The sequence below is a fragment of the Athene cunicularia genome (assembly GCF_003259725.1).
Source record: "Athene cunicularia isolate RWA chromosome 1 unlocalized genomic scaffold, athCun1 chr1_part1, whole genome shotgun sequence".
Lineage (NCBI taxonomy): Eukaryota > Metazoa > Chordata > Aves > Strigiformes > Strigidae > Athene > Athene cunicularia.
Genome location: NW_020799091.1, coordinates 31,416,068 through 31,438,551, shown reverse-complemented (window position 1 = coordinate 31,438,551; position 22,484 = coordinate 31,416,068). Strand labels below are relative to the sequence as shown.

At 40.6% G+C, this 22,484-nt stretch overlaps 1 protein-coding gene across 1 annotated transcript in view; it reads right to left on the bottom strand.

Annotated features, from left to right (window-relative positions):
* Positions 1–13,426, bottom strand: part of EPSTI1 (epithelial stromal interaction 1) — a 46,890-nt gene extending 33,464 nt beyond the window's left edge. The window contains exons 1-3 of the mRNA XM_026853154.1: positions 13,163–13,426; positions 3,320–3,378; positions 1,274–1,357 (exon numbers count right to left, since the gene is read on the bottom strand). Coding sequence (XP_026708955.1) covers positions 1,274–1,357; positions 3,320–3,378; positions 13,163–13,359 — 340 coding nt within the window. The 5' untranslated portion in view covers positions 13,360–13,426. The remainder of the gene's footprint in view (positions 1–1,273; positions 1,358–3,319; positions 3,379–13,162) is intronic.
* Positions 13,427–22,484: the final 9,058 nt, after the last annotated feature.

The following is a 22,484-nucleotide window of genomic DNA, read 5'->3' as shown; positions in this document are numbered from 1 at the left end:
GTTCAAATTCCTTCATCTCCCATCTTGTATTTAATTTTATACACAGTACATCACCCAACTTATCTCGTGTAGCATGGCAAGGAAAGAACTTAGTTCCCAGGTCAAGGCAGACAATAGCTTACACTGTGCACCCCAAATTCTTTTATGACAGCCAAGGGAAGGAAGGGTAGCTCTAAATTACAAAACCAAAAAAGGCATCATTATACCATCATAATAATTCACTTTGTCAGAATTAACTTTGTCCCATTTCTATTAGTGCAGTTCCTCAAGGTCATCCCATTCTTGCTGCGCAGTATCCTCATCGTGTTCTGTACAGATGATGCTTTCAATTTTTGTCTTGTCAGTAAGTTTCATCAGCTTTCTCCTACCTTTTGTGCCAAGACATTTTGTGCCAAAGACATTAAGGAAAGATATTAGAACAAGATGGGTCTGAAGACTTGTACTTGAAAAGCACTTCTAATAACCTTCCCTTTGCTTCAGCACAACCTGCAGTCCTATTCTGGGGAGATTGGGGGTGGGCTGGTTTAGATTTTTTTTTCATTTGTTTGTTTGTTGTTTTTGTTTTGTTTTTGTTTTTGTTTTTTACCTAACTGCCATATAGCACTAAATTAAAAGTTTTATAGTGGTTATAACTGAAGAGATCTCCTATGGTTTCTATCACCTGTCTACAAAAAAAGTTGGTTATCTTTCGAAATGCATCAGTTCAGTTCGGGGTGACTTAAGTTCCTGTGGCTTTTTATCCTGTTTTTCATTTACCCATCTCTGTTGTTATTTTTATAAAAGTGGTAATACAGAGCCTCATGCACATTTAGCCTGCAAATGCCTGAAGCTGCAGGGATCACTTTTGCCTATTCAAGAGTCAGCAGTCAGGAAAGCACATGTACTGGCCCCTAACACAGAGGAGTTTTCTTATGGGTAACTGTAGGGTCTCCAACACATGCTGTCCATCTGCACGCTAACACCAAGTGTGAGCCTCCTCAGAGACGTCAACCACAGGCAATATCACCAGAAGGAGGGATAATCCACCTGTTTTTCCCGAATATTAGTATAGATTTTTCTACACTTGACAGATATCTTGAGTGACAATCCATGATGTTTTGTCTCAGAAACATCTTCATTGCCAAGACCATAAAAAGAACAGACAGTAGGCTCATGTTAGCCCTTATTGACACTGAATCTCTTTAATAAGTAGCATGTGAGAAAAAGTGAAAAATGTCTCATGTCCTGAAAAATAAAATTTTGCAATTCATAATAGCTGATTTACATGTCTTACCCAGTCTCTGCGGAACCAACTTAATTGGCCCTGGCCTGTGTTCTTTCTTCCACTGCTCCAGGTCATCTAGCTCTTTCTTAGCAACTGAGCAGGTACAAAAAGAAACAAATATATGGAAGTTAGAGGCAATACTAAAAAGCAGGCAGTATCACTAATTGTATGTAACCCTGAAGACCCATCCAGGAACAGACAAACGTGTTCTCAGGGGCTTCAGGCACCCCACAGGAGGTTATGTAATCACTGCAATGATCAGCTAACAAGGCAACATTATGCCTAACTCAAGATGGTATGGTGAGCAAAGCCTAGGACTCAACCCCAAAAGCAAAACAAAAAACATCTAAAGGACTGCTAACAGACTGCTTTTTAACCCCTGGGAATCTGTAGGTAAATGCCACAGTACTTACTCCTACAGGTAAAACAGAAGTTGTTATAATTAAGATGTTATTGCTGCATGGAGGGAAATGTTTGTGGTGTAACACTTCTGAGTGGGGAAATGAAGAATAAGTAATTTTCTCTCCCAACCACATGCTCCCTAAATAAAAACAGGAGGAATGCACAATTCAGCTTCAAATTAAGACACTTTGACGTAGGTGTTCACATGTGAGATGGGTGGCAAGTTCCCGGTGTAGTTGGTGGAAGTCAAAATGCAGCCAAGGGCATCAACCATATGCTCTAGGATGGCTGTCTGATTAAATTGCTCTCTCAAATTGACAGAGGAAAAACCCCAACAATTCCTTTCAACAGCAAGGCCCACAAAGGCTATGGAAAGAGGAGCCTTATTTTACAGTAGTATTTCAGTTCCTTCAGTTCATTTCACTTTTATTAAAACCAATGTCAGCTATATTTTCTAATGGCAGGCTATGGCTATCAGATGTTAACACCAGCTCTCCTCTAACAAGGTAAAGCCAGTTCCTGGGAAAGTCTCTAAAGATGCCCAAGAGAGACACCAGCTTTTATTTCACCTTTAAAAGAAGCACTTAGGTAGAGACTGGATTTGGTGAGGCCCTATTTCTGCCAGTATCCATGGCAGAAATACTTGGCAGGCTTCAGACCTTGGATGCTGGTGGCACAAAGTGAAAACAGATCTTTATTAGAGCAGCAGCACCTTTGTTATTAGCATCTTCCAGAAGATTACAGTTTGGTTCGGAACAATTCCATTTTCTCTCTTGCATCCAAAGGAAACCCAACCCCACATCAGTCTGCTGGTGAAGTATTTCAGCAGAATTCACAATGTTTGTGAAGAAAGGATTTAATTGCACTGTTTACTTGAGGGCTCAAAATGTGCAAATGCTGACTGACATTCCTTCAGCTTTCATATCTTGCACAAATAAACAGCAAAGAGTGTAGGACTGCAGTGCTTGGTCACTTCTGCATACAGAATTTCTTTCACAACCAGACTTTGCTATAACTTTGCCAACGAAAGCTTTTTAACACGTGTCTAATCTTTCTAGTAGAGGTTCAGGGTATTCCTGCTTAGCTACTTTCACGAGCAAGACTCAAAGTCAAGCAAAAGGGAACTTACATCCACAGACATTTTCCATCTAAAATGACCCTTCCCAGCTTCATTAAAAGAGCCACCCACAATCCTTAAATGGAAATGCAAGAACCAACAGTGGTTGCTTTAGTCTCCACATGAGACCATTTTCAAAAATATTTCTTGCTTATATTTTTCTTCTTCCTCTCCCTAACCCAGAGAGAATTCAAAGCCATGTTCTCCAATCTGAATTAAATCCTGTGTAAATGGGATTGAGCCAATTCCCGCTGAGTCTTGTAGAAGTCAGCCTGAACAGCTCCAGCACTGAAATTACCAAAAACCTTTTCCTGAACACGATTTATTCTGCATGAAGTTTAGTCAGGTGAGAAGTTAATCTTAAGAAAAGCCTACACAATGATGGAGAATGTTCATAGCACTGACTTCACTGTCACAGTTGCACATATAAACGCATTGTAAAAATGAGGATGAAAGTTGCAAGAGCGATAAAGCACACAGACCCCTAAACATTCAAGTAGAAATAATGTATTACCACATAAGACAACTCAACTTACTTTGCTTCACCTGTTTTCTTCTGGTTTCATTTGGAGTTATCAAGACATATGGGCCGACACTAAAATGAAAGAAAACACTCTTTTATTTTTATTGTAACTAGAAGGAGGTTCCTCCTTCAGCAATTTTCTTCTGTTGTAGCAAATAATTTCATATCAAAACTGGTATTCAGCTCTTCATGAATTTTTAGCAAATACTCTAGAAATACTTGTTATATTTGGAGTTGTCTGCAAATACCAAGGATAACATTTTCAGAAAATTTTAGCATAGCCTTCACTTTTTTAATTTGTCTCACTCTTGACTGCTGACCTAAAATTTCAACCATTTCAAATCAAATCACTTCCTTGAATCAAAATGTTCTAGGTGGTAGATGACTACTTTCACAGCTTGCTCAAGCACAGAGGAAGACCATTGTCTACTGGGAAGAGCACTGGTGCTGGCAGTCCCACTCTGTACCTCAAGGGCACCAAGAATCTCATGGATTTAGGCAGTGTGCCCCAGAGCTGTCCAAGGAATGTGCAAAATCATACTGTTTGTGATGGACCCAGGTGACCTGCTCTCAGCCTGAGCCTCAGTTTCCTTGTCTGTCTTGCATGTGTCAGGCACCAGTAATTCCTTGGGCATATTTATCTTGCTGTCATGCCTAAGGTGTGACTCACTGAATCAGGACAAAGGCCCTGTTTGTTAGACTTAATTCAAAATGGTTGCTGTCTCAAGTAGCTATCAATCTAATGTGACAGCAAAAAAGCAGGACAGGGTTCAGGGTGTATTAGAGACTTGAGGTGATCAAAAGAGTGATGAAAACATGTCAGTTAGTTACACCTGGAGAAAACAAAGTGTTTTATCTACACAGTGTATTGTGTGGGTATGAGTTTACACTGCTCTCACCCAGTGGAAGCTGAGCCACATGGGTGCAGGTTTACCAGAGATGCACTAAGAGGCGGTTGGCTCCACGTATCAGCATAAGCTCACATGTCTCTGCAGCAGCATTCAACAGGGTTTTATCTGCACACGTGGGCACAAATATTTCATCTGACTTCATTGCAGAGAAGGCCCAAGGAGAAAAGCAGAAAACAAAGAATAATGAGGGGTGAAGGCTGAGACTCTTAAAAGAAGAAAGGCCCACAGGGGGTGGCTAGAGGACAAGCTAGGAAGCAGACAGAGCACAGTTGGTTGTGAAAAAGTAATGAGAGAATGAGGCCCGAGACTAAGGCGAAAAAGGGGAATGAAAATTACGCAAAGAGATCAAAGTGCGAAAAACTGCCTGCTGCTGTATCCCTGTAATTCAAGGTTTGAGAAAGAAAGTATTTATATCCAATTACCTCTTTCTCTTTGAAGACTTATTCTAGGAGGATATGGATTAATTTATGAGATTAAACTAGTAAAGATAGGGCTGCGAGCTTTAATGGTGCCATTTAATATGATCCTTTCTCTTCCCGCTAGCTTACTGTGGTGCCTGTGAGACTGTTCTTCACCTCTCCACTGAATCCCAGGCCTTCAAAGGCTGGAGCTAAGAGAGCAGCAACGCCCCTCTGGTATTTGCAGCACAACTGCAATGGTTACTTAAAAGAAGTTTTGACAACCCATTTTGCTTGTGGCATAACATTCCCCATCACTGATGGGTTTCCAGACTTTATTTGACTGAGTAATAGCATTTACAATTTATCCCAAACTCCCTTTGACAAGTTGCTGTACAGTTTATCAGTTTCAAGCTATATTTTTAGTAGTTTTTCTTGGCTGTTTCAGATATTAATATCATATTTCTCTCAGGTTCATAAATAAAAATTACTAAGTACCTTTTACACTCCCTTCCATCAGTGAAAAAAATTACTGGATTTGTGAGTTACAAGACTGCACATTTTTCCCCCCAAACCCAGCAAGCGCATCTCAGACATCCCACTTCTTCACAACACTAGAGGGCAGAAGAGTTTTTATGTCATCTTGTGTATTTGACGACTTCAGGTTTCGTTTTTGTTTTAAGTTAGGAATTGAAAGCATGGACCACTGCATGTCTGCACATGTATGAGAAATCACGGTATCAAATCTAGCCCTTATGCTATGAATCATTTCCTTTATCTGCTTCTGCTTTTTGACTGAAAGGCTCAGAGTGCAGGAGGCCAGGTGGGGGGCACTCTTCTGACATCTGACCATGGTCATTATCCAGGAGCTCAAAAGGATGGCACTTGAAATATAGTAAGGATCAATCACTTTACAGAAGGGGTAAAGGTGACACTACACTTACTGCCAGGGAAAGTTCTGCTCTCTTTTCCAAAGATCAGTGTAAGAGTTGTTGTGGCTAAAAGAGTGCTTACTTAAAGGCTGATTTAGTTTCCATGTTACTGAAATAAAGACAAGGTTAAAATAAAATAAGGATGTCAAGTCTCCAGTAAAAGAGGGAAAGGGAGAACAAGATACCAACTTTTGATTGTCTTTTACCTATGCTTATACTACATGCTTTGTTTTAGTCGAAGTTAACAAAAAAAAAAAAAACAAACCCAAAAGGATTAGTGAGTTTGTCTAATTAGCATTCACTTTGGTCTCTGGAAAGATAGATATGTAAGAGTGTAGCTTTGGGTAATGGGCATCAGGGGTAAGGAAGAGCAAGGATATGGTAAACTTCTTGTGGTGTGGGTGAACAGGTCCTTGCTTTTCAAGCCTACAGCAGAAGAGGAGGCAGATGAGCTGTTTCCTGAGATTCCACCTGCCCTACCAGTTCCAACACTAAAATTAAAATCCACATCTAGTGCCCCTTATTTTCTTGACACTTTTTTGGAGGCAGGAAAATTAATCCAAAAACTCACTACCAGCTTTCACCTTGTCTTTTTAGCCAGTTTGCAGGATATTGCATGTCATTTCTCTGTTTAGACAAAAACTCTGATTCAGTAAAGTCTCTAAAACCCGCTACAGCCTGTCAAATTAATATTCCAGTCAGTTTTTGAGTTGCCACAGTAGCCATAAGTCTGGAGCAAATTAACCTAATTACCTGGGTAGCAATTAATGTGAAGATTTGAAGCTGTATCAGTGGTGTGCAGACTTTTTGTACTTTATACCAATAAACAAAGTGCTTCAAAATGCACAACCAGAAAAAAATGATAAAGAATTTAACTTTACAGGTTCCCTAATAATGACTCTTACTGTTATATGACTTAAGCCTATCTCTGAGGTAGGTTTGTTTTATAAGTAAAAATACAGAAGTCACCAGAGGGGGAAGGGAGAACATCTTATCCAGGTTAGAGCTCTTCAAAAAAGAGAAATAAATAATCTTTTACCTTTATAGATCACATTAATCTTGATGAGACTTTTTTTTTGTTTACTTTCTCCGCAGAAAATGGGAATGTATTGACTCATTACACAGACTGAACAGATACTAACAAGAGTAGGAAAGTTATATCTCAATAAGAGAATGTTTCTGTATTGAAATAAAAAATAATAAACAACCTCCTATGATTTTTCAAACAGATAGACATCAAATACCATAGTAGTTTGAAGATGAATACTTATGTAACAACACATATAAATAGATGGATATAGAAAAATTTTAGTCAGAGAAACATGTGATACAGTCATAGAAAATCTGCAAAGACAGTTTACAGTTTGAATGATCAGCAACACAGGGAACACCATGTCTGCAATCTCAAATTATGACTCCTGTGTGTAACTACTCATCTACCTAGCACCACTGAAGGACACCTTTTCAATGCTTTCAGGGTATAGACCATAGAAAGCTGTGTTCTACTTTCTTTCAGCTTTGTATAAAATAGTTTATTTCTAAAACTGAAAAAACACATGAGAACTGCAGTTCACCAATAATGTTTTTTGCAGAGCTGTGCCCTTCAGTTTTTCTTCAAGCCCACTTCAGCCATCTACCACTGGGGAGCTTTCCAAATGAAGTGTGAAATAGTTTAAAGAGTTACAAAAGTAATGTCTGTTATAAACTATTTCCAGTTCCACTGTGTTTTATACTGCGGGTGCATCAGTACATGAATGCCACAAAGCTGAAAGCTAAATATTTCGCTCTGCTGGGCAATGCATTCTGTGTAAGAGACAGAAACCAAGGAGGGTGTAGTTGGAGAGCAACACAAATAACTAAAGCTTGGGAAAAAGACCTGGGCGGGTTCAGTCTGGAGGAAAGACTCAAGGGAAGATACAGGTGAAATACTGCATTAAATAATATGACTGAATTTAAAAGACAAAAGGGACAAAACTGCCAAAGACAATTGGCAAATCTCCTTCAAAGATATGCTAAGCTGAATTTTGCATTCAATTATCAGGAATTGTTTTGAGAGCAGTCAAGTCCAGGCCATCACAATGTATTGTTTTCACCAAGGCTCCCATGCCTGATGCAGCAGCCGTGTGCTGCTAAGCACCATGGAAGCTGCCAAATCAGAGGGCTACAAGATGCCAAATCCCAGTGAGCAGACAATTGTCCCCTAGGTATCCCTGTTTTGCAATGTACACACAGCCAGATGCTAACGATAACCGACAGCCACAGTTCTAGACCTCAGTCGAGCAATATGCTCTGTGCCCCAGCAGTGCCATAAGTAGAGCTCTCGGAGGGTGTACAAACCTTGCATGCAGGCCTGGGGCTCTGGTTTTCCATCTTCATCAGCAGCATCATCTTACCAGTTTGCAGCTCAGAGATAAAAGTGAATTACTAGGGCTTAACAATATACACTGTCTGATTCATTCTAGCTGCATGTGTACTCTTAACACGAGAGGCGGAAAATAAACTGCATTAGCAGAAAATGTTTATCATCAAACGCCTACGTTCATGGATTTTGTCCTGTGTTTGCCACAGGCTAGGAGTGCACTTAATTACCACAGTTCAGCTGATATCTGCAAGCTTATTAATCCAGGGTAACTCACTTCTGTATCTGTCCCTCCAGTTAGCTAAAGCTTTCATTAAAACAGCCAACTTTCTTGCCATAGTGAGGCCTCAGGATAAAACAAAGAGTTAAATTCTGCAAAAAGTGAACTTGCACGGAGAAAGAGCAGGAAGGAAAGCAGAAGCAGAGAGAGGCCCAGGAGAAGATAAGTCAGAAACAAGCAGGAAGGCAACAGACCTGGAGTTTTGCCACTGGCACCCAAATCTCAATTCTCCAGTACCCACAAGCTTGTCAAGAAAATCCTGAAGTTAAAATTTAGTCCAAAGAATAAAACTGAAACTCAGAATTGAATTTCCAAGAGTTAAGACATGGCTCAGATTCAGCAGCACAGCACAGCAGAAAGAGCAGCAGGTGCTTCAGCCAGCATCCCATTTTGGACGATTGCAACCACCTTCTAAAGCTCCCAGGAAATTGTCACAGTGATGGATCAAATCAAGGAGCCAAGGGGTAGCTCTCAGCCCAAACTCAGCTCACAGCACAGCTTTTTCTTCTCCCTGAAAATTCTAACATGCCATTAGTCAGCATACGCTTGTGGGCAGACTACACCGACGGGAGACAGTTCGCTGTAGCAGTGTGGTAGACTAACATCAGACCCAACAAAGTCTGTGAAGTCAGATACGGCCATGTTTATGCTGCCCCCAGGTCCCAAAGCAGCTCAGTTACTTCAGCGCAGGGCAGTGCCAGGATGCAGCGAGCGTGCCAGAGCCAGCTGGAGCACCTGGTAATCAGTAGCCGTGAGGAGCACAGAGCATCCATACACAGGCAGGCCAGGCACTGGGCTTGGCAACACCAGCCCTGAGCCAAGTACCCCCCACAGAGGTGTCCGTGTGTTGCAAGTCAGGCTTGCCAGCATGCCTGGAGAGCTGAGCAAGTCAGACACTGTATCATATGAAGATTAAGACTTAAACTAGTGGCATGTTCATCTCTGCTTTCCCCACTTCCTTTTCGACAATGTATTTCTTCCTCCCCTGCCTCTGTACCACAGTATTTGTGTCCTTTTATTGCCCCTGTCCAAACACAGGATCCTCCCATATGTTCCTTATCATCTCACCACAGCTCCTCATCAAGTTATGCATCAAGAGAACATGTCAGGGCTTGTGAAAATCAAGCTCTTCTGAGAAAGCCTTCTAATATAGGAGTTAGAAGGACTTCCTCCTCCCTCTTCAAGCATTATGAGGAACACAGCAACCCCCACAATCCAGACTAACATAGATCTTACAACATAGTTATCCTCTTACATAAACTGCCACCAAACACTTGGCTGGAGACAAGGCTGGCTACTGACCACAGTAAAGCTGTGCACCCCTGAATCGCCCCACTGGGCTGTACATCAGCCTGAAAGACAGAGAGTTGGGAGATTCCTCCTGTGCAGCAAATGCAGAGCTAAACTCTAAACAGACAGTCCATAATCCAAATTACCGTTCTAGCACTCCCACTAGCGGCAGGGCAGTGGGCAAAACAAGCATTTTGCTAAGCATCTGCCTCCACTCTTTGTAGACTGGTGTTTTTAAAAAGAAACTTCAGGTTGTGAAAGAAAATAAAATTTTCTTTCAGAAGAGCTGTTAAGTATACTCTATCAGGAAAAGATTGATAAGACTTACAACACTGTAGATATATATATAGATATATATATAAATATATTTTAAAAATTCAGGATGAAGATTGGAAAAGGAAGGAAAGAAAGTCCTGATGGATTTGGCTCTGACTGTCAAAGAATGCAATGTCATAAGTCAAGCATTCTAGTAACTCTGCTCTCCTTCCACACAAAATGATGAGGGACTGTTACAAGCTGTGCAACAATATATCTTCATATTTTAGTATTTTGAATTTGACTTTTTAAATGGATTTTACCAGAACCAGTATTACTCTTGCCAGCGTTAAAGATGCCAAGGACAGGCTGCTGAATGGGGGCAGCATTCTCTTTTAGGCACCTGATTTCCCCACTTCCCTCCACCTTTTCTTCTGTACAGACTTTTGTTTCTGAATAGACATGAACAGGGGCAATTCACTTTCTACAAGTTAATTTCATGGCATTTAGCAGACAAGGTGAAGTAACTTAAATGTGAGCTTATTATTATAGACAGTTTCTAACACTTGTCATCCTGGTGATTTTTTCTCCATGGCCTGAAACCACATCCTATATATAACTGGAGGAGGACGTGCAAAGTTTGATTTCAGTTTTGCATATGAACAAGTATTTTTCTTAACTTAATTAGGACCATTTTATTATCACTTCTGAGCCTCAACATATCACATAAGTGCTTTTCCAAAGCAAGAGAAAAATTACCCTCTAATACCAGTTGCCCACCTAGTACTTTTTAATACTCAAGTTTGAATACTGACTGGTGGATGAGACTACAACATGTCACGTCCCACACATATTTCATGTCTCCAGTCTACATGAAATCACCTGATCCGACCCCAAGATGCTGCTAAGGTATTCTCCCACTCCCAGTCGCTCTGAAGCACAGCCTGAGACTGAGAGTTTGCATGGATACAACTCACACACAGGCTTCAAAAGAGACTGCAACTCTTGCTTTGCTGGCAGCAAAACCACACCTTGGCTGTTTCCAAAAACTAGCAAACAGCACACAAATTGGAATAGAGCCACTCCTTGGCACAAAGGTATCCTACTTGGGCCCCCCATGTTCCCTCTGCTACGCATATTCCAGAAAGCCTTCTAGGTTAAGGCTAGTCTGTGCATTTTTTCTTCTACTGACACCCTGTGACCAGCTCTGCAAATGTTCTGTTTAACCCTTGGTTATCCCAGAGCCTGAAAACCCGAACTATTTTGAGGGTGTCCTAGTATTTCATTTTAAAGGTCACGTTCAAAAAGATTGATGGCTAAAAGGCCAAGTCAGCTTTATCATTGCTAAAATTATATTTAAAATCTAAGATCATTCTTGAAACATAACTTGAAATAACAGAACAAAGATATAACAATGCATTGTTATATTGTAACAAAATTGTAACATTTTTGTTTTAAGAATAAAGATCTCCCCTTTTCTGATTCAGCATTTCAGAGACCTTCTACCGCTTTAATCTGGGTTAGTTAAAGAAATCACAGTTTAAGCAGCTTCATATCCTTCAAACTGACTGCTAGCATGCCCTGCCTTGAGGGAAAGGAGCACTTCTTTTTTTTGAGCATTTGTTTCATACACATATTAACAAGGTTTCCATTTGAACCTGCCTTTCCCTCCCTCCTCCACACTAACTACATACTAAGGCAGACTTTTAATTTGTACACTCCATGTTTAGGAATGAATTCTTTGTTACAGTTTTATGAAGACATGGAGAGAATCTTCTGTATCACACAGCAAAAACATTAAGTGCACAGTCTTTGCAGTAGATGCACAACAGCTTTCTCTCTGCAAGCATCTTATAAAGATGAAACGGGAAAACAGGGGTTTAAATTATTCTTCCCCCAAAGCTTACTTAGTTTTAGGGGATATTTAGGGGCTTTGCTCTAGCCTTAAATTCTGCAGGGAGCTCAGGCTAACCAACTGATTAAGTATTTACCTAACCTGTACCAAGGGGGTTGTAACCCTGATCAAATCTGGGCAAAGACAGTTGCACCCATGGCAAAGCTCCCACTACTCATGCCTTCACTCCGACTACTCAACATCCCCCCCCCCAAAAAAAAAAACCCAAACAAAACAAACCAACAAAACCACAAAAACCAAACAAACAAACAAAAAACCCCAAACAAAAAACAACCCCAAACCGAAAAATCATACAGCACAAATACATAAGCTAACTAGAGTTGCTCTCACTCTACTGTTGATATATGCCAGTGTGAGGGAAGGCAAGACAGTGGGTCTTTCATGTTTGGAAGTGGCAGAAAATAAGCATAGACTGCAACTCAGGAATGGTTGTTTGCTCTCCTGAAAGTCAGTCATTAAAATGCTGATGGATTTCAAAGCTACCCAGCTCTTAATAGTCCCTGTATCATTATTACCTAGGAGGCAAACATTCATGGGTTACAATGGAAAGCTACTGGCTGCTGCTTGCCATCAGCAGCCTGCCACCTCTGTCATTTCACCACTGTGAAACACTGTGTGGCTCCACCTTCCTCATCCAGAAAGAAGGGAAAGGAAACGGAAAGGTTTCAGCTTCCATCAGCTAAGCTTTGAATGACACGGAAAAAAAAGCAAGCTAAGCAAACTCAGCACATTATAATAGTAATAGCATTACATGCACTGTTACTAACAGCTCAGAAAAAGCACATTTGGGTAAAAGACTATCAACAATTAGCTTTGGTCAGCTAATAAGTGTATATACGTGTACATACGTGTATCAAGCACATGCAGGAAATACACACACACTACTGTCAGTTTTTATTCCATATTACATCTGCAGGTTAGTGTTTATACAAGCTATCTAAAAATTGTCACTGGAAAACCAGAGATGGACAGAGCATATATCCCAATAAAGCTTAAAATGAAATAGAGCTTTGGCTTTACTTTTATCAGCATGAAGTTATTGGAAGTCGTTCTCTGTCCTGGACTGCATTCAGATCAGTGCTGGAACACAGCCTCCATCCATCTCTTAGCCAAAGGAAGTATATTTAGACTTCCTAGGATGAAATATTAGGAAACAGAAAATAGGGAGCTAGAACTAGATTTGAAATTTCACTTTGAAAAAAGATGCCAAGAAACAGACATCACGTACACCAATATCAAACATACAGAACTGGCCACTGCAATTGCCTGGCGTGTGAGCCATGCTATCAGGAAACCTGCAGAACAGCTTGGGTCCCATGTAGGAAGCATTATTCATAGGTGGGCTTTAGGCTGACCACAAGTGGCTGCGAGAGGATAAGGATATGCTGCTTGTGTGCCCAGTCCCATTCACAGGCTCTCTATAAAGTATTTCCACCTTTGAAGGTGCATACCTCGAGTAAGGTGGAGAACAGGCACCTGATACACATAACACAATCTCAGGCTCCCTATTACTTACTACTGCTCTTGATGTGGGACCAATGCTTGGCGACTTTGCTCCTCTTCAAATGTTGTCCGCTTCTGGGCATTTTCAGCCTTCTCTGTCTGTTGTTTGTTGTTGCTATCCCAGAGGTAACCATGAGAGGAAACCGGGGTACTGGAGGCAGCAGCCGTCCTGTACCTTTTGCTTTCCCTCCATCCTCTAAACCCAGACATTGCTTCAGGAGTACCTTGCCTTATCAGAAAGGAGTATTGCCACTAAGTATAGGGAAAGATTCAGAACTCTGTGTTCTCCCCAGTTGGTTTCAATTCCTTGTAAGACCCGCCCCTGCCTGGACACTGACCTCTATGACATGCAAATAGATGCACTGGCTTCTGAGTCAACTGGAGTCATGGGATGACAGCAAAGCTGTTCTATACTAATAAAACAGCAACAGTTTGTGAGTCTTGGAATAGACTGCTTCAGCATAAGCACGGTGAGGTCTGGCTGAAAGCTGTTTTTTACCCCAGCGCTTTAAATTTGCCTATGACAGAGAGAAATAACCCTAGGGGGGTTGCTGGTTTCAATTTTGTAGAAGTGTACAAAGAAAGATGAAAGTGAAACTAAAAACTAACCCTCAGATAAACCCTAAGGCCATGGTCCTGCACAACTCCAGCTCTGCCTTTCAATTCTGCCCAATCAGATTATTTTTTTTTACTTTGACTTTCCTAATTCTACCTGATGAATAAAGGACAAATCCTCTTGTGAAAATGCAGATCCCTTCAGTGAACACATCTGACCAGTGATACTGTATCTATGGGATCTGTGGGGCTGGGGAAAGTCAGCAACCTTTTTAATATCACTAGTAAAATAAAGATGTTTGGCAGCTCCTAACCCAAGAAAAAAAGAACTAGTTATGCTATTCAAGCTTTATGCAGCAGAGCTAAGGAAATCCAACTCCAAACATGTAGATCCTGTCACTTTTTGGCCAGGTTTCCTGATGGTTCAGACTGTCTAGGTTTCATAGCACACCCCACACATGCTGGGAAAGTAGCAAAGTAAAATGCACATGGAGAAGCACAGGCTGCCTGGTGTTTGTGATGCTCCTTTGGGTGTTGTATGGAACCCCATCACTACAGCACACTTCCCAGAGCTGCCGCATCCAGCAGGAAGTATCTCCTAGGGCTGCCCAATGATGGCAGCATCAATGGTCTCTCCCTTCCACCATCCCTCCTAATGTGTCATCACATTCCACTCAGATGGAGACTGAGTGATTTAGATTCATAAATCCCCAACAGCGCAAACAACAGTGAGACAAGTCTCAAAGTCCATGCACAGAAATTTGTTAATTTCCCAAAATGTACTAACTGGATATATAATTGGCAGGCAATATAGTATGCCTTGTGTTCCTTAATAGTAGTGAGGGAAAAGGGGAAAAAGAAAAGGAGAGAGAGAGAGAGAAGAGAAACAGATCACTGGTCTGGGTTCCTGCATTGGTCCCGTCTGAGTTCATCAAGGATGCATCCATCTTCTTCATGATTTATTTGTAATTTCTGTATTTCACTCCTCACTACCCATCAATTTATACAGTTTCCTTGGGTCCATCCCCTAGGTTGACCGACATACCTGTGTATCCCATGTATGGGGAGGGGTAAAGTGCTTCATGGGATGATGTAATATAATAGCACGATTGTCCTGGTTTTGGCCAGGACAGAGTTAACTTTTCTTCAGCTGAGAGGGAGCACAGCCAAAGGGCCAGTCCTGATCGATCACTGGAGCATTCTGTGTCCTGTGACATCATGCTCAGCATATAGGCGGGCATGTGCTCTCTCACCCACGTTCTTTGTGTTCGGTTTCCAGACGGGTGGGCGGGATTCCCTGGTGCAGTTGGATCACTGCTGGGAATGGGCTCTGTACCCGTTGCTGCTTGGTGAGCCACTGCTACATTTTATCCATTTTGGACTACTATTGTTACTGTTGGTTTTGTTAGTATTAATAAATTATTTTTATTCAACCTACAAATTTCTTCTTTTGTCCCTCCCCTATTTCACTGGGCGGGGGGGGAGGGAGAAAACAACTGGCCACGTGGTGATTTGTACCGGCTGAGTTCAAACCACAATAATGATCTTCTTAATCTTCATTAGCATATTCAGGGGTGTCAACTTTAATATGCATTTTGTGGATAATAAAGCAAAGGTCATTCACCAGACAGATAGCCCTTGAAATTTTACAAGATGCACCAAAGCAGAACCGTCCTGTCTCCACAGGGCTCCCTCCTCCAGCCAATCCTGTGCTGTCCAGGCAGCCTTATCAGCTCAAAATTCCACACTGTCCACACCGTGACTGTAGTTTTGTTACTTGAAAGTGTTTGAGAGATTTATTGGCTCAGAGGGACCCACTCCCCCACTACCCCTTATCTCTTTCTCAGGCTGTTTTTCTCAGTCCTTGTTTCTTGCAGGTGTGTTTCTCAAAGGCCCTGTTTCAGGGAGTTACAAGTCATCTCTCACACATGCTCTGCAGCAGGAATGATTTTCTTTGTACATGAAACATTCCACAGAGAGTCTGGAGCGCAATGGCAGTGTGTTGCAAAGGGATGAACTGATGCACAGTCCTTTGTACCACTCCCAGAACTGTTTTGCTTCTTGGCCATGATGGATCTATGCGGGAGAGCTGAGCACGCACACGACCAACGTGATCAAGCAATGCCCGTTTATTACAATTAAGAAAAACCTTTTATAATGTTCTCCCGCACACGTGCAGTACAAGTCCTCAAGACTGGACAGTTAACTTAGCCCGCGCTTTAAACCTTCTTATGATCGGATAAAAAGTGCCACATCAGCCTTGCCAGGCTTCCTGCCTTGTGGAACTTCCCCTTCCGTCCCAACCCCTTCTGGGGGTTGTTTGTCTCATTGAGTTTCTCCCCCCTCATTCAGCCAAACCCTGATCTCTCTAATCCCAATCTCTTTTAGTTGCCTGTGCCATTAATCAGATTGTTTGCTCAGACAGCCCATCTTGGTTTGGAAACTGCCCAGGAAGCCAGAGCAGAACATAAACTGTAACAGCCTTCTTTGCCTCATGTTGTTTAAAGCCATATTCTGTGGGCAAGGGAGGACACCTAGTCTGTAAGATATTGCTGGGTCATAGCTCCGTGTTGATATTGCCAACAGCCAACATGGGCAGGTTTCTTGTTTAAGGGTGTTCCATATTGGTCTGGGCAAGAGTGTGTCCTCTGCCGATGGCTTCAGGAACTGCTAAAAGACCAAAGGACATTATAGGCTTGGACTAGGTGTGTGGATTTATTCTTTACCTCTGGTCTCTGTGGGGAACACAAACATTTTGTCCTGGATAGTGGTTGGGCTCTTACCAGAAATCAAATGCATGGCACTTGACAATCTCAGTCATCCCTTAAGTTGTCCAAGAAGGTGTTTAGGTAGGTCAGAAGGTTCAAAGCTTGCTGTCCTCCTTCATGTGAGCTGCCAGGCACAGCTAAAGGCAGGCTCTGGGGAAGATCTCTTAACCAGGTTCCCCCTCCTCTTCACAGATATATCTATCTATCTATCTATCTATATATATATATAGAGAGAGAGAGAGATAGAGATAGAGATAGATAGATAGATAGATAGATAGATAGATAGATAGATAGATAGATAGATAGATAGATATTATGCACAAGGTGCTGGCAATTGAAAGCAAGCATCAAGCTTAGTCCTTTGTATAGGACTGCGGGGTAAATACAGGAGGTGCAGAGAGACCAGGTGCAATGCAAAATGATAACAAAGTCATGTCTGAGGACTTCAAAGATTTGTGGGATAACAGCTGTGCCTACAGGCACCCTATTTTGGTAAAAATCCATCTTCAACATCTGGATTCTTCTTATCCCATGCAGATTGATGTCTTAATAACCCAAATTTAATTACAAAAATTGATTATAATTAATGTGGCCACTGCTGCTGTATCTTCAATCCCACATTGTTATATAAAATTCAGATCTAATATCTGTTTCCAGTTGAAAATTAGGAAGTTTTGGCTGCAAAGAGTAACTGTGGAATTGAAATAGTTTACATCTATATTGCTCAAAAGACGGATGTAAAATGAACTCAAGCACTAGAAGCTCAATTGCTTACATCACTTCAATGCTCTTGTATTTCTTAGCTCTGTTGTGGACAATCCAAACTAACTCTCTCCAGGACAACATCCCAGCCTGACTCTGGGGATGGTTCATGCCAGACACGACCCTCAGAAAGTCAGTATGAATATGACTGCACCAGATTTAACTTCCTTCACCCTAAACATCCCTCCAACACTGTCCCAGAAATCTCTGCATCTCAAAAGCATCCAATGTACCTCTGTGTCATACTCCACAGTATGTCATTCATCAGCCTTTCAGTTTCATGCTACTAAAGCACAACTTTTGATGGGCTGCAACCCATTCCTCATATTGCTTCAGACACATTGGGCTGAAATATCCCTCCAAACAATTATTATGTTTTAGCCACAGCAGTACCACCTAGGGCTCCCAGAACACTTGGAGCTTAAGGGCTATGTTGTAAGGCCATGCATATTGCCTCCGCTAGGCTCCTCCAAGCCACTTAGGTTCTTCCTAGCCTAGTGGAGTCTAGTCCTAGGCAGCATAGATATAAGCAAGTCTGTGCTAGCTGGATTTAGGACAAAGGATCAGTCTCTGGCTCTATTTTATTTAGTGTTGTAGATGCTAAACAGATGCTAAAGTGTCTGTTCTTCTTAAGTATCAGAATGTCAGTGTATTCAACCCCCTGAAACATGCAAATCCCACTGAATCTCAGCCCTTCCCAAATCGTTCATAGAAATTTTAATTCAGTACTTATATTTTTCTAGACCCACCAAATATTTGCTATCTATTCTATCTGATGGTTTATGTTTATAGTTGTCTTACATCCCCAACTGGGTCTGATGCTGTGGTGCACTGGCCCTTGCTATCAGGGAAGCACCCACACAGCTGGTGGCTCCCTCTCGCCCCACTAGTGGGACAGGAGATAAAATAGGAAAAGAAGTGAGAAAATTCATCTGTAAAATAAAACTTTGTAAAGCTCTGTTGCCTCCAACTATTAACAGCCTTTTTTTTTTTTTCTTTTTTTCTTTTTTTTTTCAGGGAGATGATAGAAAGATAGAAAATGATCTTTCATTTGCTTTGAGAAAATCCTTCCATGGACATGCGAAATATTAAGAATCACCATATTTCCTTCCTCACCTGTGTTTTTCATGAAATTACAATAATAAAACAAAACAACTTCTGTAGAGGAACATTCTATATTGAACCTTTGTTTCCAACTCAGCAGCACCATGAACTATACTAAAAATGAGAGATACCAAAAATACTTTCTCACTATAAAGGATACTCAGAATCCTGGTCAGCGACCTCATTCTTTCTTTGGGAATATCAGATGGGATAAAACTCTCTTCTATGAAAGAAACAGTACCTTTTCTCTTTTTTTTTTTTTTTTTTTTTAAAAAAAAAAAAAAAATTTTTTTTTTTTTAAAAAAAAAAAAAAAAAAAGGTATTTTAAACAATGTAAGGTCCCCTACCTTTCCTTCTCTGAAAATACCTGTTCATTCTTCATTATTTCACTGTTGGTTTATGGATTTTAAGGTTTTGTAGTTTCAGGTTTTTTCCACAACCACCTACACTTTTCATTAAAAGCTAAGATTTTCATTTAATCCAAGGAGACTAGAAGCCTAAAGCCTGAAGAAAAGGATCAAACTGCAGGAGACTTTTGAGAAAGACAGCCAGGACAGACTAACTTTCCTATAGCCCACTCTGTTTTTCCCAAGAGCCAGCAAGTAGTATCAGCAGGCTCTGACTGCTGGAGAAATGCTTTTTCTTTGCCATCAGCTAAAATACTTAGTCCTAAAGCTGAGTATGGCGCTCAAGGGTTCACACACATAGTTTTCCTCCCTGGATATTTTGGCTAAGTAGGTAAGACACACAGCTGAAAACACTACAGAGCATAGATGTGTAATTGATCATTGGGAACATCTCCCTGTATTTTAGGGTAATGACAAGGGATGGCAAATATATCTAGAAGCATATCTATAATTAGCACTGAATAGAGTGTTTTTATACCATGATGGCAAATTAAAAACTGAATTTTTAAAGATGCATTTTACTTTACCAAGATTTTTCTGGCTGAGTACTCTAGCTTGCTGTACAATTAGTTGTGAGCAGAAAACCTTAAACTGGACAACTCGACTGTTCAGCTCGACTTTTTAAATACTTTATGCTAAATATTTTTAAAAATAAAAATTTAAATACTTTATACTAAAACATGCTTATAGCTAGCAAAATATCCAAGCTCACTGTAGACCCAAACCACAAAACAATAATATGAATGAAAGCTGTAGTACAACTTCTAGTTTTATGCACTTCCCAGAAAACAGTTAGTTAGGAGCAAGATTACTCTGTTGTGAGGACAGTGCGTTCTGCTGGGTTGACTGCACTAATTGTTACAGCTCAGGATGCTGGAGAAGAGAAATTTCTCTCCTGCCTTTAGAGGTAGCCCCAGAAGGAGGGTGAAATGTTAACATTTGGTCAAGATTTATTCTTGTTTAGATTTAGGACTGCAATTTGTCAGTCTCAGCAGAAAGAATGCCATTAGCTTTGACAAGTGTGTGTGTGTGTCTGTGTTGGGTAATCTTCCCATTTTATTGCAAAAAGCTGAAATTGACAGTACCTGTCAAAAACTATCATTTTCCACTCTCTAAAAGAAAATTGACCCTTGGTTTCTCTGCAGTATCCTTCAGCATTAGAGCAGGTTCACCTCTCCTTTAGCTAATACTACTACAGTAAAAGGAAGTAGAGATTGAAAATATAATTGACCTGATATCCACAGCTACTACATTGAGGTCCTGAAGTAGCGCCTGAAAATTATTGTTACATTTTAGGAGTATTCTTATGCCTGGAGAGTACTATGCATATGTATATTGCTACATAAATAATATTAAATAATTAAGCAGAGCTCATTTAAAGATCTGATATTATAAAAACAACCACGACTACAAATGAATGTTTTATACCATTAAAAATACCTGCAACAAATCTATTGGAAAAGGCAAAATTAACTGGGAAACTACACAGATGCTATTGGAAACAAAGACTTCTTACAGATTTTGCTCCAGCATTGTGTCCAGAAAGAAAAGGTCCTTGGGAAGTCTGACAGTATTAAAATAGTATTTGTAAAATTCCTGAATACATCTTTTTCTTAACAGTTTTTAAAGCAGAGGAGAATTACTTGCGCATAAATTATTTTAACAGTCTTATTCACAAGATACCTGAGCCTTTTGCTGTATATACCATTTTCTTCAAGGAATAATTGTACTCTTGCAATTCCTGAAGGCCATGATTAGTTCCAGTTTAGGATTTTGTATAATATACTACCCTGTGGTACCTAGTTAACCAGAGGTGTCATACAGACAATTATTACAGTATCTAGAAAGAACATTACATTCTGTATTGTTTAATGTTTCAGAATACGTTACTTAAAGAAATTAGTAGAAGTCCACAGCTCATGCCTCTTTTTGCTTTTATAGTATATTGTGGTAATTAAAGAAACATACAAATGCTTTTAGGAGCAATGAACTCTTCCAACCTCTAATCCAGGTGCAGTGGCTGGGAAGATTTATTCTTTATTCATTTGTATGCACATGACAATTCAGCAAGGCTCAAGCACTGGCTCTACTAGTTTTATATGATACGCCTTATGATTTCCGTTATAACTCTCAATTATACTCTCTTCTCTGCCTGACCTCAGAAACTTTAATCTTCAGCATGAAACTTCATTCCCTGACATTCTAATGTCACTGGTCAGGTGCTACACTTAGAGGTACTTTGGAAATTCTCAGTGGTAAAGAGTAAATCCAAAAGCCCTCCCCCTCCCCCTTGTTATCAATTTAATGAGCTTCAATTTGGTATCTGTTTCTAGATTCTCCTTAATTCCTGACAGAGATTCTTGCCAGCATTGATCCTGACAGCAACATGGAATACTGTAGCACAGACGGTTTAGGAAAGTCATTTACAGAAAAAGTATGCAGACAATTATCTTAAATGGCATAACAAATATGGACAACATTGCTACACATTAATAGTGACAATATGCTGGAACATACCAGTGTTTAGTTTAAATTAAAATAGTAATGGACAGATTGTCTCTACCAGCACCATCCTGTGCATTGCGTAACACACAGCTGTGCCATGCTGAGAGGAGCTTCGGGAGAGAACTGTAACCAAAGACCCAGCTGCTTTCATTCCTCCACTTCTTGCTTCCAAGGGAAACAACTCACAGTATTTCACTCCTAGCAAAAGATGTATTTTCCTTTTATTGATGATCTGGTTTGTTCTACTTAATTTATATGCTTCTTGAGTCTCACTGCCCGGAAAGCAGTAGTAGTAGCATAGCAGGTGGTATGAGGAAGGCATTCAAAGCACAGTTTTTTATCTCAGAGCTTGCTTAGATGTATTTGGATAGACCATATTCTGACACAGTGTCTTTAAAGGCCAAATTTACTACCCTTACAATGATGTTTCTCGAGTGCACTGATGATAACTTCCTTGCAAAGGTGATCAAGGAGCTGACAAGGTGAGCTGCTCTTCTGGATCCAATACTTACAAATGGTGAAGAACTTGGCTGCAGTGACCATGAGACAGGCAAATGAAGGCAAAATAGCAGAATCACAACCCTGGACTTAATGAGAGCACACTTTGACATGTTTGGGGATCTCTGGGATCTGCTTGGCAGGATCCCATGGGATATAGTACTGAAGAAGAATGCAGAATTTTTTTATTTTCAAGGATTCCTACCTAAAACCTCAAGAACAGTCCATGCTGACATCAGGAAGTCAAAACAAGAGTGGCAGGAAGGCTGCGTGGATGAACAAACTGCTCTTGACTCAAACTCAAATATAAAAAAGAAGTGTACAAGAGGTGGGAGCAGGGGCAGGTGACCCGGAAAGAATATAAAGCCACTGTCTGAATGTACAAGAAAGACAATCTGGGGAAATACAGGTTTTTCAGTGTCACATTGATCCCACGGAAGGTGATGAAAGCAATTCCTGGTGGACGAGTTGTCCATAAGTCAGAAAAACCTTTGGGATTCCTCACCCTCCTGTATTTCACATGGACTATATATGGTACCACTTAGGTAGATTTTGTAAATTATGGTTTGTATACCTGGATATTAGAGAAATTCTTCTAAACTACCCTGGGTTTTGGTGGTCCAGAATTGTAAAACACTGTTAAATTTTGAGTTTTTCAAAGCAATGCAGCTATTCTTGTTTAGAGCCACTCGTGTATTTCCTACAGTTGCCTGGCCAGGCACATATGGTGGCTAAA